At 43.8% G+C, this 13613-nt stretch overlaps 1 protein-coding gene across 2 annotated transcripts in view; it reads left to right on the top strand.

The window, feature by feature from the left end:
* The first annotated feature begins 3196 nt into the window (after positions 1-3196).
* Positions 3197-13613, top strand: part of CASTOR2 (cytosolic arginine sensor for mTORC1 subunit 2) — a 275537-nt gene continuing 265120 nt past the window's right edge. The window contains exons 1-2 of one of the 2 annotated variants that reach the window (XM_073574914.1): positions 3197-3491; positions 3716-3931. In XM_073574914.1, coding sequence (XP_073431015.1) covers positions 3819-3931 — 113 coding nt within the window. In that variant the 5' untranslated portion in view covers positions 3197-3491; positions 3716-3818. Of the gene's footprint in view, positions 3562-3715; positions 3932-13613 lie in introns of both variants that reach the window. The other variant, XM_073574911.1, reaches the window with a different exon arrangement.

The following is a 13613-nucleotide window of genomic DNA, read 5'->3' as shown; positions in this document are numbered from 1 at the left end:
AGCAGAGTAGGGAGGACACTGGTGGGCACTACCTCCCTTCCCCAAACCACCTACATTGCACACAGTCTACTGCAGCAGAATCAGAATCTCTAGCACAATAAAAAAAGGAGGCGCAATGTTATCATCGTTCCGCCGGCATGTGGAAACACACAATGCATCTCATAAACGCTTGCGATCCAAGGCGACATTCCGATTTCTCCCAAATTTGCTGCGCTGGCTGCTATTTTAACTACTAGTTATAGAGAACCAGACGTAAACGGCCTGAATCCCATCCATTCATGGCAGGCAACAGGATGGCGGCTAGGAGCATGTCATGTAAGTATAAATGTGCTTGTCTGCAGCTGGCAGCACACATAGTAGATTAGGCTAGGTTCACATTGCATTGAACGGATGCTCTAACTAACACAGATGTCATTTGTGACCTAGCGCTAACGGTATGCGCTAATGCATGGTAGCAGCTCGTTACCATGCGTTAGCCCATACAGGTCTATGCACAGCAAACGCGTCCGTTCACTGTGTGCTAGTCCCGACGCACCCTCGGACCCTGCAGACCGCGTCCGAGGGTGCGTCGTGAAGTAACGCATGCCGATTTTGGCATGTGTTAGGATGCGCTACTGTCACTGTGGGCAATGGGTTTACGCTTCCGTTACAGTGCCGCTATGTAACGGATGCCGTCAGCGCATTGCCCCTAACGCAATGTGAACCCTGCCTAATAAAGTAGTAGACAAGCCCTTCAAAGGCCACCAAGCTCTATTTAAAAGATGTCTGCTGCTACCTTGGATCTAATCCTTATAAACAGGGAGGAAATGGTTGAGGAGGTAAAAGTGGCTGGGACCCTAGGAGGTAGCGACCATGCTATTTTAGAATTTTGGATAACTAGAGGAGGAAGACCTGTGAAGACTCAGACGTCAAGGTTAGATTTCAGAAAGGCAGATTTTAAGGGATTCAGAAAGAGAATTGGAGGGATCCAATGGCTGGATATCCTTAAAGACAAAAATGTCCAGGAAGGATGGGAAATCTTGAAAAATGAAATTCTCAAAGCACAATTGTTAACAATTCCGAAAAGAGGGAAGAATAGGAAGCATTTAAGGAAACCAGGATGGATGAACACAGAACTTAAGCACATGCTAAAAAGGAAGAAAGAAATGTTTATAAAATGGAAAGAGGGAGGCATATCTAAAGAAGAATATAATGCTGTCTGCAGAACCTGCAGGGCACAAATCAGATTAGCTAAAGCTGACAATGAATTGAGGCTTGCAAGAGATGTCAAAAGCAATCATAAAGGATTTTGGGGATATGTCAAAAGTAAAAGAAAAAAGTCAAAGATGCTATAGGATTTCTACAGGATGAAAATGATGAAATGGTAAGACAGGATGTTGAGAAGGCCGAACTTTTAAATTCCTATTTTGCATCTGTTTTCTCTCAGAAAGGAAATGTAACCTCAACTGTTCTTCACTGTCCTATTAAGGGAATAGAAGTATCCAGGATATCTATAAACAGAAAGATAGTGAGGAAACACTTAGCTAACCTAAATGAATTCAAGTCTCCAGGTCCAGATGAATTACACCCCAGAGTACTGAAGGAGATAGCAGAAGAAATTTTTGAACCCCTCTCCATAATCTTTGAAAATTCTTGGAGAACAGAAGTCCCAGAAGACTGGAGAAGAGCAAATGTTGCTCCTATCTTCAAAAAGGGGAAGAAGGTGGACCCAGGCAACTATAGGCCGGTGAGCCTGACTTCTATACCAGGAAAGATCTTTGAACAAATTATTAAACAACATGTATGTCAGTACCTAGATAAGAATGAAGTGATTAAACAGAGTCAGCATGGGTTTGTAACTAATAAGTCATGTCAGACTAACTTAATTTCCTTCTATGATGGAATCACTGATTGGGTGGATCAAGGAAATACTGTAGATATAGTATATCTTGACTTCAGCAAAGCATTTGACAAAGTATCTCATACAATCCTTATTGAAAAAATGACTAAGTATGGAATGGACAAGGCAACTGTTAGGTGGATTCATAACTGGCTTAGTGATCGGACCCAAAGAGTGGTCGTAAATGGCTGCACATCCAGTTGGAAGAATGTCTCAAGTGGGGTACCACAGGGCTCTGTCCTGGGCCCTGTATTATTCAACATCTTTATCAACAATTTAGATGAAGGAATTGAGGGTAAACTGATTAAATTTGCTGATGACACAAAGCTAGGTGGGATAGCTAATACTAGAGAAGAGAGAGAGAGGATTCAAAAAGATATAAATAAACTGGAGCAGTGGGCAGCAACTAACAGAATGGTTTTTAACAGGGAAAAATGCAAAGTACTACATCTGGGCAATAAAAATGAAAAAAGCATATATAGAATGGGAGGAATAGGGCTAAGCAACAGCTCATGTGAAAAAGACTTGGGTATACTAATAGATCACAGACTGAATATGAGTCAACAGTGTGATGCAGCAGCAAAAAAGGCAAATGCAATTCTAGGATGTATTAACAGAAGCATACAGTCTAGATCACGTGAAGTCATTATTTCCCTCTACTCCTCTTTGGTCAGACCTCATCTGGAATATTGTGTCCAGTTTTGGGCACCACATTTTAAAGACATCAACAAACTGGAGCAAGTTCAGAAAAGAGTGACCAGAATGGTGACCGGTCTGCAAACCCTGTCTTATGAGGAAAGGTTGCAGGATTTGGGAATGTTTAGTTTGCAAAAGAGAAGACTGAGAGGAGACTTAATAGCTGTCTACAAATATCTCAAGGGCTGTCACATTGTAGAAGGATCATCTTTATTCTCATTTGCACAAGGAAAGACTAGAAGCAATGGGATGAAACTGAATGGGAGGAGACACAGATTAGATATTAATTTTTGACAGAGTGATCAATGAGTGGAACAGGCTGCCAAGAGAAGTTGTGAGTTCTCCTTCAATGGAAGTCTTCAAACCATGGCTGGACAGACATCTGACTGGGATGATTTAGCGAATCCTGCTTTGAGCAGGGGGTTGGACCAGATGGCCCAGGAGGTCCCTTCCAACTCTATGATTCATAACAACCAATCAGAAGTCAGCTTTCATGATACAAGCAGCTCTACAAAAATAAAATGCTGGACGTGATTGGCTCCTGTGAGTGTAAATCTGACCTACTTGTATAGACCATCGTCCATATGACCGCCCACCTCTGCGGGGGATTCTCAGCAATGTGAGAAGGAGCCATGAGGGGAAACTCTGCAGAAGCCGCCAGTGAGCCTCCCCGCGCCTGATATCAGGGAACAATAGACTGCAGCCTACACGCAGTGTCTCTTTAAATGCGGCGCCATTCAATCAAAACAAGTCGCAGAGTCACGACAGAACGCTCCACAAGCCACAGAAGGCCTTCATATCCGACCGAATGTCCCGACCCCCACACTAGCGCTCAGAAGTCCGTGGCTGCGCCTCACAGCAAGACAACATACAGCGAGTACAAGACACAAACAACCCAGGGTCTTTCTCCTCAGCGGTGGGCAGGACTACATTTCCCGTGAAGCCTCGGGGCCGGCACGCGTGCGCAGAGAGGAGCGGCTTGAGTGGCAAGTTGTTTGTTACAGTGTAGCACCAGCTGCTTTTTGCACTCTGGAGCCGCCGCTGTGCAGCGAGTCTTCCTGAACTCATTCAGCTTCCCCTCTCCCTGCGATCCCCCTCTCTTTCTCCATTTACCGACCCTTTCTTACTTTCCTTTATCAGCTGCACTGGAAGGAGGGGGGGAAAGGAGAAAAAATCTGCAATCAACACAAAAGGCAACAACACTATTCCCTCTAGATGATCTACAAATGAGAAGAAGAAAACGATGGAACTGCATATCCTAGAGCACAGGCTAAAAGTGGCCAGCATAGCCAAGGAGAACATCCAGCTGTTTACCTATGGATTAATCAAACTTGCCTTTCTGTCCTCCAAAACCAGGTAAGGGGCAGGAAAGAGGGGGCAGCAGAGCGGGGGGCACTGCTCACTGGTGGGCTGTGGAGGCACAAAGCCCAGAGAAAAACAACTTCATGTCACTGGATTGTTGGAATCCCACAGGATGACTGTGCCTGTCATTGGGAGGCAGCAGTGAATGAATGGAACAGGTGCCCAGAAAACAAGTATATGGAGATCCATGTATACAGGACGCAGGGTGTATACAGGGCACGGTGTGTATACAGGACCCGGTGTGTATACAGGGCACGGTGTGTATACAGGGCACGGTGTGTATACAGGACGCAGGGTGTATACAGGACCCGGTGTGTATACAGGGCACGGTGTGTATACAGGGCACGGTGTGTATACAGGGTACGGTGTGTATACAGGACGCAGGGTGTATACAGGACGCAGGGTGTATACAGGGCGCAGTGTGTATACAGGGCACGGTGTGTATACAGGGCACGGTGTGTATACAGGACCCGGTGTGTATGCAGGACACGGTGTGTATACAGGGCACGGTGTGTATACAGGGCACGGTGTGTATACAGGGTACGGTGTGTATACAGGACGCAGGGTGTATACAGGGCGCAGTGTGTATACAGGACCCGGTGTGTCATACAGGGCACGGTGTGTATACAGGGCACGGTGTGTATACAGGACACAGTGTGTATACAGGGCACGGTGTGTATACAGGGTACGGTGTGTATACAGGACGCAGGGTGTATACAGGGCGCAGTGTGTATACAGGACCCGGTGTGTCATACAGGACCCGGTGTGTATACAGGGCACGGTGTGTATACAGGGCACGGTGTGTATACAGGGCACGGTGTGTAAACAGGGCACGGTGTGTAGACAGGACCTGGTGTGTATACAGGGTACGGTGTGTATACAGGACACGGTGTGTATACAGGACCCAGTGTGTATACGCCGGCTTCCTATTGGCCAGATGCTCTGTGGATTACCTACAGTGCACGGCCGGAATCTGGATAAACGATTAGCCATCCTTCGCCCTGGTTCCCTCCAGATGTGGATCTCTTACCCCAGGATGGGGGGTTTGCTTTATTTGCTTTCCTTTGTTTTTTTTCTGGGCTTCACCTTGCAGTAAATTTTGTTTTTGAGGCCTGATTGCACATTACTGTCTCTTCTACTAGATTTTCGGATAGCACCTTGTGTCCATTGTTCTGCAAAGGTGCAGCAACTTGGACAAACACATTGGTAAAGTTTGCCCGTCGGATCAATGGTCCATTTGAAACAATGGCTCGGGCTTTTAGAGAAGGGGGAGTGGCAGCCTATGTATGTGCACACATATTACTTGCTGCTTTTGTCTCCCCAGTGGTTGAGCTCTGCTATTGTTTTCAAGGTAATTTATTCCAGACCCTTGTTTACTTTCTTTCCCTCCTCTCTGGGGGGATGCAACTGTTATGTTAGGTGTATCATCCCCTGCAGTTTCCCTAATCACTCCAGTACCACACTCCCCTATTGGGGGGAATGAAGGGGTTAATTTAATTACTTCATAATGGCTACTAAAGCTTTTTTGCTATTTCCAACCCCCCTGGATCAATGAATATCAATAATTATACTTCCATAAGTTGTTTATGAAAATGAGCAAATAAGTAAATAACCCCATAAATTCCGGCACCCTATGACATGTCGATCGGGCGGATGAAATATTTTACTGCTCCCTTTTATTTTAATACGGCCATTTGCTCGGTCGGTTGTTGCTTGTTTGATGAGATGGATGTTTACAAGGAGTGGAAAAAGTAAATGTTTCTTCAGTACTTGACACAAAGAGAAGCTCTGTTTGTGACCGAGGCCTGGCTTTTTCCATGGATGCAATACAAGGTGTTTGGGAATTTAGTGTAACCCAAACCCACCCCCTGTTTTTAAGCTTCCTGGGCCTTGTTGTTGTCAATTTTGCATTATTAGTCTTGCAGTTGCAGAATTCCGAAACACATGGAGAAGTATCAATGAATAGTCTCATTTTCTGCTCAATAACTAAATAATGCTGGAATGGACTTCACAGCAGATTGACTGTCCACTTAATGGTCATTGTTGTGCTGAGTAGACCCCTAATCTGAGGCCAAACAGGTATTTTCTGAGGGTCACCAATAAAGGTCAGTGACATACGCCTCCTATAGGTGTTTGTCTGCGGTGTATCATTGTAGTCTTTGTTTGGATGATTTGCTTGATTATTATGCAGTCTTGTGTTCTTTATCTTTGACACTTGTACATTCATATGCGTGTGTGTGTCAATGTAGAAAACCATTTCTCCCTATAGTTGCATATGGTAACCATGCAAAGGGTGGCCATATCTAGGGAATATAAAATATGTAATGTGTTAAAATTAGTAAGGGCAGGGTATCGTAGGCAAATTTTTGTAGGCTTTTTTAGAAATGGACTACTCGCATGTTGCAGTCTTAACAGCACAAAGCCCTGATCTTACAGGATGTGATGTTTTAGGAAGACACCCCCCCACCTCTCTCACCTCCCTTCCCATTCATGCACTTTCTCCTTCTCTAACCTACCCTTCCCCTTCTGTCACCTCCCCTTTCCCCTTCTGTCACCTCCCCCCCTTTCTCTCACTTCCCCTTCTCTCACCTCCCCTTCCCCCTTCTGTCACACCTCTCCCCTTTCTCTCACTTCCCCTTCCCCTTCTCGCACCTTCCCCTTGCCCTTCTCGCACCTTCTCCTTCTTGCACCTCCCCTTCCCCTTCTTGCACCTCCCCTTCTCTCACCTCCCCTTCCCCTCCTCGCGTCTCCCCTCCTCGCGTCTCCCCTTCTCGTGTCTCCCCCTTCTCTCACCTCCCCCTCCTTCTCTCACCTCCCCCTCCTTCTCTCACCTCCCCCTCCTTCTCTCACCTCCCCCTCCTTCTCTCACCTCCCCCTCCTTCTCTCACCTCCCCCTCCCCTTCTCTCACCTCGCACTTCCCCTTCTCTCACCTCTCGCACCTTCTCTTCCTCCCTCTCCTCCCCCTCTCGCACCACCCACCACTCCCACCTTTCTCACTCCAATGGAAATTTTTGACAAGAAGTGAAAAATGATTCATATATCGTAGGTGATGGGAAAGAAGCCATAATTATGACCCGTAACCTAGTTGCACTGGCATTTCCCCACTGAAAATAAACATTCTTTATATGTCCAAAATGTGGGTTTGGGACACAGTTGAAATATTGTAATCCAGTAGATGGGCACACTGATGAAATGTGAGTTTGTTAGGGTGCTGGGGTTACTTGGAGTCTGTACGATAAACGGTGGCACTCTGTATTCACTGACACAGTCTAATCCAGCTCAACGGGTAGGAAAATAAATGTGGCCCTCACTGATGGTGGGAAAAAAGTGACATATTACAAAGTCAAAACTGAAATGCTACTAGTTTCTGATAGTTTGATGTGCAACTGTCAGAAGCTAGTGATTTTTCTAGCCGTGTAGGAAATCTGTAGTGAATCTATATAGGTCGTACAGCAGTCAGTACTCTACATAATTCAACATAACAGAAATTCACACCCCATCACTCATGACATGTCCCATTTGGAAGACACAATTCAGAAATATCCTAATGGTAATAAGCAGATTGCCAACTTATATCAACTTCTTAATATACAGTATAAGACTGTTGTTGGCCAAACCCGCTGATTTCGACGGGTTAAGCAGATAACCTAATGTGTACGGAGTGCAATTGCTGATGAGGGATGTCAATCATGCATGTCCAATTTTGGAGTGCCGATGGCCGCATTGTTCTGCCATAGGTAAGCCGCCTGCTAATGTATCATACAGTGGTCTCATAAACACGGGGGCACTTGGCAAATAAGTGCTCCTGTGTATGGGAGACTCTTGGATGGTTGTCAGCTAAAGCGTAATTTGTCCAGTAACCACCTAATTTTTATGGGGGCCTTTACTCTTGATTTACAGCTACAACTAAGGCTATAGTCACATGACCAGTAATCATCTGTTAGAACGGATCCAGTGGCAATCTCTTAGCAAAACAGTTGTTAAAACATAACTTTTTTTGCCCAGCTTCAAAAAAAAATTATTTCAACAGGATACTGTTTTTTAACATTGAAGTATATGGAAAATAGATCAGTTACAGTGGCATGTAAAAGTTACTTACTGTAAACAGTAAGGCCTAGATGCAGATGAAACGATCTCCAAAAGTCATCAAGTTAAAGGTTAAAGATGACACATTTCCTTTGTATTTTAAATATATATAATTATATTCATCTTTCACGGTTCCATGACAATTGTGTACAAGATAATTGTGTACGGACAATTGTGTACAGAAAATTGTGTCCAAGGCCAATTGTGTCCAAGGCCAATTGTGTCCAAGGCCAATTGTGTCCAAGGACAATTGTGTACAGGGCAATCGCCTTGTACACAATTGCCTTGTACACAATTGTCATTGTACACAATTGGCCTGTACACAATTGTCTGTACACAATAGTCCGTACACAATTATCTTGTACACAATTGTCCTGTCACCATCTTTCACAATTTAAAAATTAGTAAAAGTAAAATCGTCCGATGCAAAAGTTTGCGCACCCAGAGCATGGTTAGTACCTAGCACCACCTTTTGTAAATATCACAGCTTGTAAACACTTTTTGTAGCCAGACAAGAGTCTTTCAGTGCTTCTTTGAGGGATTTTCATCCATTCTTCCTTGGAAAAGTCTTTCAGTTCAGTGAGATTCCTGAGTTTTCTTGCATGCACTGCTATTTTGAGGTCTAGCCAGAGATTTTCGGTGATCAGGGGACTGTGAGGGCCATTATAAAATATTCAGCTTGTGCCTTTTGAGGTAGTCTATTGTGGAGTTCGACGTGCGTTTAGGATGATTGTCCTTGTGTAGAAGACATCTTTTTAACTTCATTTTTTTTACAGATGGTGTTATGTTTGCATCAAGAATTTGTTGAAACGTCATTGAATCCATTCTTTCTCTACCTGTGAAGTGTTCCACGTACCATTGGCTGCAACACAACCCCAAAGCATGATTGATCCACCCCCATTCTTAATGATTGGCGAGATGTTCTTTTCCTGAAACTCTGCCCTTTTTTCTCCACACATACCGTTGATTATTGTTGCCAAAGAGAACTTTAACTTCATTGGTCCAAGGGGCTTATTTCCAAAATGCATCAGGCTTGTTAAGATGTTCTGAATTTTATGGCGAGGATGCAGTAGAGGTTTTCTTCTGATGACTCTTCCATCAAGGCCATATTTGTGCGGGTGTAGCTGTTCTACTGTTCAGTGTACCACAATTCCAGAGTCTGCTAAATCTTTCTGTAGGTCTTTTGCAGTTAATCGGGGTTCTGATTTGCCTCTTCAGCAATCCTACAAGCATCTCTCGCTTAAATTTTGCTTAGTCTGCCAAACCTTATCTTGACCTCAATTGTTACTGTTAGCTGCCATTTCTTAATTACATTTTGAACTGAGGAGAGGGCAGCTTGAAAACGCTTTGCTATCTTCTTATAGCCTTCTATTTTGTGGTCCTCCACCATTTTCATTGTCAGAGTGCTAGGCAGCTGCTTAGAAGAACTCATGGCTGCTGTTTTTGGCACAAGGTTAAATGAGGCTCAGTTTTTTAAAGCTGGGAAATTTCCATCACCTGGCCTTTCCTAACATTGATGGTGAGCAAGCCATAACCCTAACAGGTTAATTAAGGTCTGAAACCTTGGTGAAAGTTATCTGAGCACACAAATCTCCAAGGGGGCCCAAACGTTTACATCAGCCCATTTTCCTTTTTGTAATTTTTAAAACGTAAAAAAATGACTTTCTTTTGCCTAAAATATAAAGCAAATGTGTCCTCTTTAACTTTAGGTCTTTTAGAGATCGTGTAATCCTCAACTTATTTAACTGTTCACAATAACAGTAATTTTGTCTAGGGGTTCCCAAACTTTTGCATGCCACTGTAAATAGCCATCAGTTTTTCTTTAATTTGAATAGGATCCGTATTGTGCTTACTGGATCAGGTTCGAATGAAACAAAACTGATGGTGAATTAACTGAATTTTAACTCATTGCTAAAAAAAAAAACAGATCCCGTCGAAATCAGTTTGTTTTTTAGCTGCAGATAATTTTATAGATGATATCCTCAATTTTCTATCTGTACGTACATGCGTTTCTTATTGCTACCAATAGCTCTGCTTTTAGTAAACTTTGCTGGAGGCTCATGCCTTTCTGACTGAAGACGGTCACATACCCACTAGTAGTGACTGCAGCTACGAAAAAGACGTCCTGGCCTTCTTCAACAAGTCTGCGTAACAACATTACATCCTCATTTATCCATTCCTATGTGTGTATATACAACCGTGAAGAAAAGCAGCGCGAGCAAAGCTGCATGTCGGTCAACAAGAGACTTCCAACTCTTTAACCATTTACCGGTGCTCATAATGGGTATGTGTGCAATAATGTACAAAAATAAAGCTATGATCTTGTGTAACATTCCATAGAGAAGCAATAAAAATGGCCAGCTGTCAGTATATTCAGGAGATCTTTCTGGGATTTTTTTTTTTCTCCATACCAATGGCTCTGTATTCTAAACCATAATGCAAAAATCAAATTATAAATTTTTATTCATCTCAGAACTAAAATTGTATAACGTGTAAAACGTATACAGGCGAGTCTCCCGGAGAAGGACTGTGTTTATTAAGGTGGTAGGGGTGGTAGTTTGTAAAGTGCAGAAAAGTCTTCTTTTAGTTTTCCAAATGATAACAGTGATGAATAATACATTTTTATGGTTCTACTTGATGGATGTCCATTAATAATAGTGCATTTGATACATACACAAGTGCTATGGACATATTATTGAAACTTAAAGCCCAAAAATGATTGCTTACAAATTCTATTTCAATGTATTACTAAACAATTTGATCAGCCCATGCATAGTCACCACTGAAGTCTAGCTGTAGCTCCTCGCCCCACCGGCCATGTGCTAGTCAGTCCTGGCCTTCTCTTGTGCGGCAGAGAGAGGTTCTTGTGCCTAAAAAATAAACATTAAAACTGACTGTTACCAGCTTTCACCAGGGGTCAAAGTTCAGCGTGTCGCCTAGCCCTCTGTCCAAACACCTAGACTCTTTGGAGGCAGTCAATGGATTTTTCCATTGTTTGAAAACCTTTCGGGTACGCTGCGATTTTTTATTTTTATTTATTTATTTTTTTTTTATTTTGTCTTTACCTCTCAGTACTGAGTTATGTTAGTATTACAATGACGAAACAATTTAAACACCTTAATCTGAGACCAGGCCAACAATAAAAGCCGAGGCGTTCACTGAGAGCTTGTAATATTGTCAATCCTGCCCTTTTCTCACTCTGCTGTGACATTTGTGAAAGACATTACAAAATTTTACACACCATTTATTCAAGTGTTAGGAGTATGTTAATAAACCATATGTGAACATTAAAAACAAAAATATCTTGGGAAAATCACTATGACTAAGACCACTTTAAAGGGTGTTTAAATATATATTTAAATACATAACTTTAAATACATAATTTTATTTTTTAAACGTGTCCGGTCAATCAGCTGTTGTGGGTAATTAAAACTGTCCATGTTGATAAGTTTAATACACTGTATATAATAATAATAATCTTTATTTATATAGCGCCAACATATTCCGCAGCGCTTTACAGTTTAACAGTTTCAAAACACAAGTCATAAGTAACAACGCTAACAATACAATAATTAAAGCAAAATAAGACGAAATAAGACGACCCTGCTCGTGAGAGCGTACAATCTACAATGAGGTGAGGGAGATACAGAGTACAGGTGTGTATTTACAATGGTGTATTTACAATGAAGGTCCAGCCATCTTGCAGGAGTGAAGGATGGATGGAGATAGTGAATGGGCTACACATGCACACTTACACAGAGAATGACTTTGATTAGTGAATGTGATAGGCCGCTCTGAACAGGTGTGTTTTGAGGGAGCGCCTAAAACTATGCAAATTGTGGATAGTCCTGATTTCTTGGGGTAGAGCATTCCAGAGGATAGGAGCAGCACGGGAGAAGTCTTGGAGTCGGGAGTGGGAGGTACGGATTAGTGCAGAGGTTAGTCGAAAGTCGTTTGCAGAGCGCAGCGATCGGCTAGGCCGATAGACAGAAATGAGAGAAGAGATGTAAGGGGGTGCTGCACTGTGGAGAGCTTTGTGGGTGAGAACAAGTACTTTGAATTGGATCCTATAATGAATGGGCAGCCAATGTAAGGACTGGCGAAGAGCGGACGCGTCCGAGTACCGATTACCCAGATGGACAATCCTGGCTGCTGCATTGAGTATGGACTGGAGAGGGGATAGTCGAGTGACGGGGAGGCCAATTAATAGAGCGTTGCAGTAATCCAGGCGAGAGTGGATCAATGCAACAGTGAGGGTTTTTGTTGTTTCCATAGTGAGAAAAGGGCGGATTCTAGAGATGTTCTTTAGGTGTAAGCGGCAAGAGCGGGCAAGGGATTGTATATGGGATGTAAAGGAGAGATTGGTGTCAAACATAACACCCAAACAGCGCACCTGCTGCCGGGGTGTTATTGTGGTACCACCCACGGAGAAGGAAATGTCAGATTTAGGGAGGTTAGTAGACGGCGGGAGCAGAAGAAGTTCAGTTTTGGAGAGGTTGAGTTTCAGATAGAGAGCGGACATGATATTGGAGACTGCGGACAGACAGTCACTGGCGTTCTGTAGTACAGCGGGGGTAAGGTCGGGGGAAGACGTGTATAGTTGTGTGTCATCAGCATAAAGATGGTACTGAAAGCCAAATCTGCTGATGGTCTGTCCAATTGGGGCCGTGTAGAGAGAGAAAAGAAGGGGGCCAAGGACTGAGCCCTGAGGTACCCCGACAGCAAGAGGAAGAGGAGATGACGTGGAGCCAGAGAACAAAACACTGAAGGAGCGGTCAGAGAGATAGGAAGAGAACCAGGAGAGTGCAGTGTCCTTAATGCCTAGTGACTGGAGCCTAGAGAGTAGGAGATGGTGGTCAACAGTATCGAAAGCTGCAGATAGGTCAAGAAGAATGAGCAGAGAGTGGTCACCGTTACGTTTTGCTGTCAGAAGGTCATTGGTCACTTTGATGAGTGCAGTTTCAGTCGAATGTAGGGGGCGGAAGGCGGACTGTGAAGGGTCTAGAAGGGAGTGAATGGAGAGGTAACGGGTAAGGCGGGAGTAAACTAGGCGTTCCAAAAGTTTAGAGATGAAGGGGAGATTGGAGACTGGTCTGTAGTTGTTTGTGCAGGATGGGTCGAGAGCAGGTTTCTTTAGTAGTGGAGTAACGATGGCGTGTTTGAAGGAGGATGGGAAAATGCCCGAGGAGAGGGAGAGATTAAAGATTGTAGTTAGGTGGGTTGTGACGACTGGAGAGAGAGACTGGAGGAGATGTGAGGGAATGGGGTCGGTAGTGCATGTAGTCGGACGAGAAGAAGAGAGGAGTCTGGAGACTTCTTCTTCTGTTATGGGATCAAATGTGGAGAGTGAGCCAGGGGAGATGTAGGAAGGGATGGGAGTCACAGCACTTGGTGGTTGGGAGCAGATTTCTTGACGGATATTATCTATTTTTTCTGTAAAGTGGGAGGCCAGGTCATCAGCACAAATGTCTGTGATAGGAGCTTGTGCTTTTGGCCTGAGGAGGGAGTGAAAAGTGTCAAAAAGTTTCTTGGGGTTGTTGGCTAGTGAGGAGATCAGGGTGGTGAAGTAGGTCTGTTTGGCAAGGTGAA

Source organism: Dendrobates tinctorius, unplaced genomic scaffold (genome assembly GCF_039654945.1).
Source record: "Dendrobates tinctorius isolate UK_male_01 unplaced genomic scaffold, ASM3965494v1 ptg000007l, whole genome shotgun sequence".
Classification (NCBI taxonomy): Eukaryota; Metazoa; Chordata; class Amphibia; order Anura; family Dendrobatidae; genus Dendrobates; species Dendrobates tinctorius.
The sequence above is the reverse complement of the archived record's forward strand: the minus strand, read 5'-3'. Positions and strand labels throughout refer to the sequence as shown.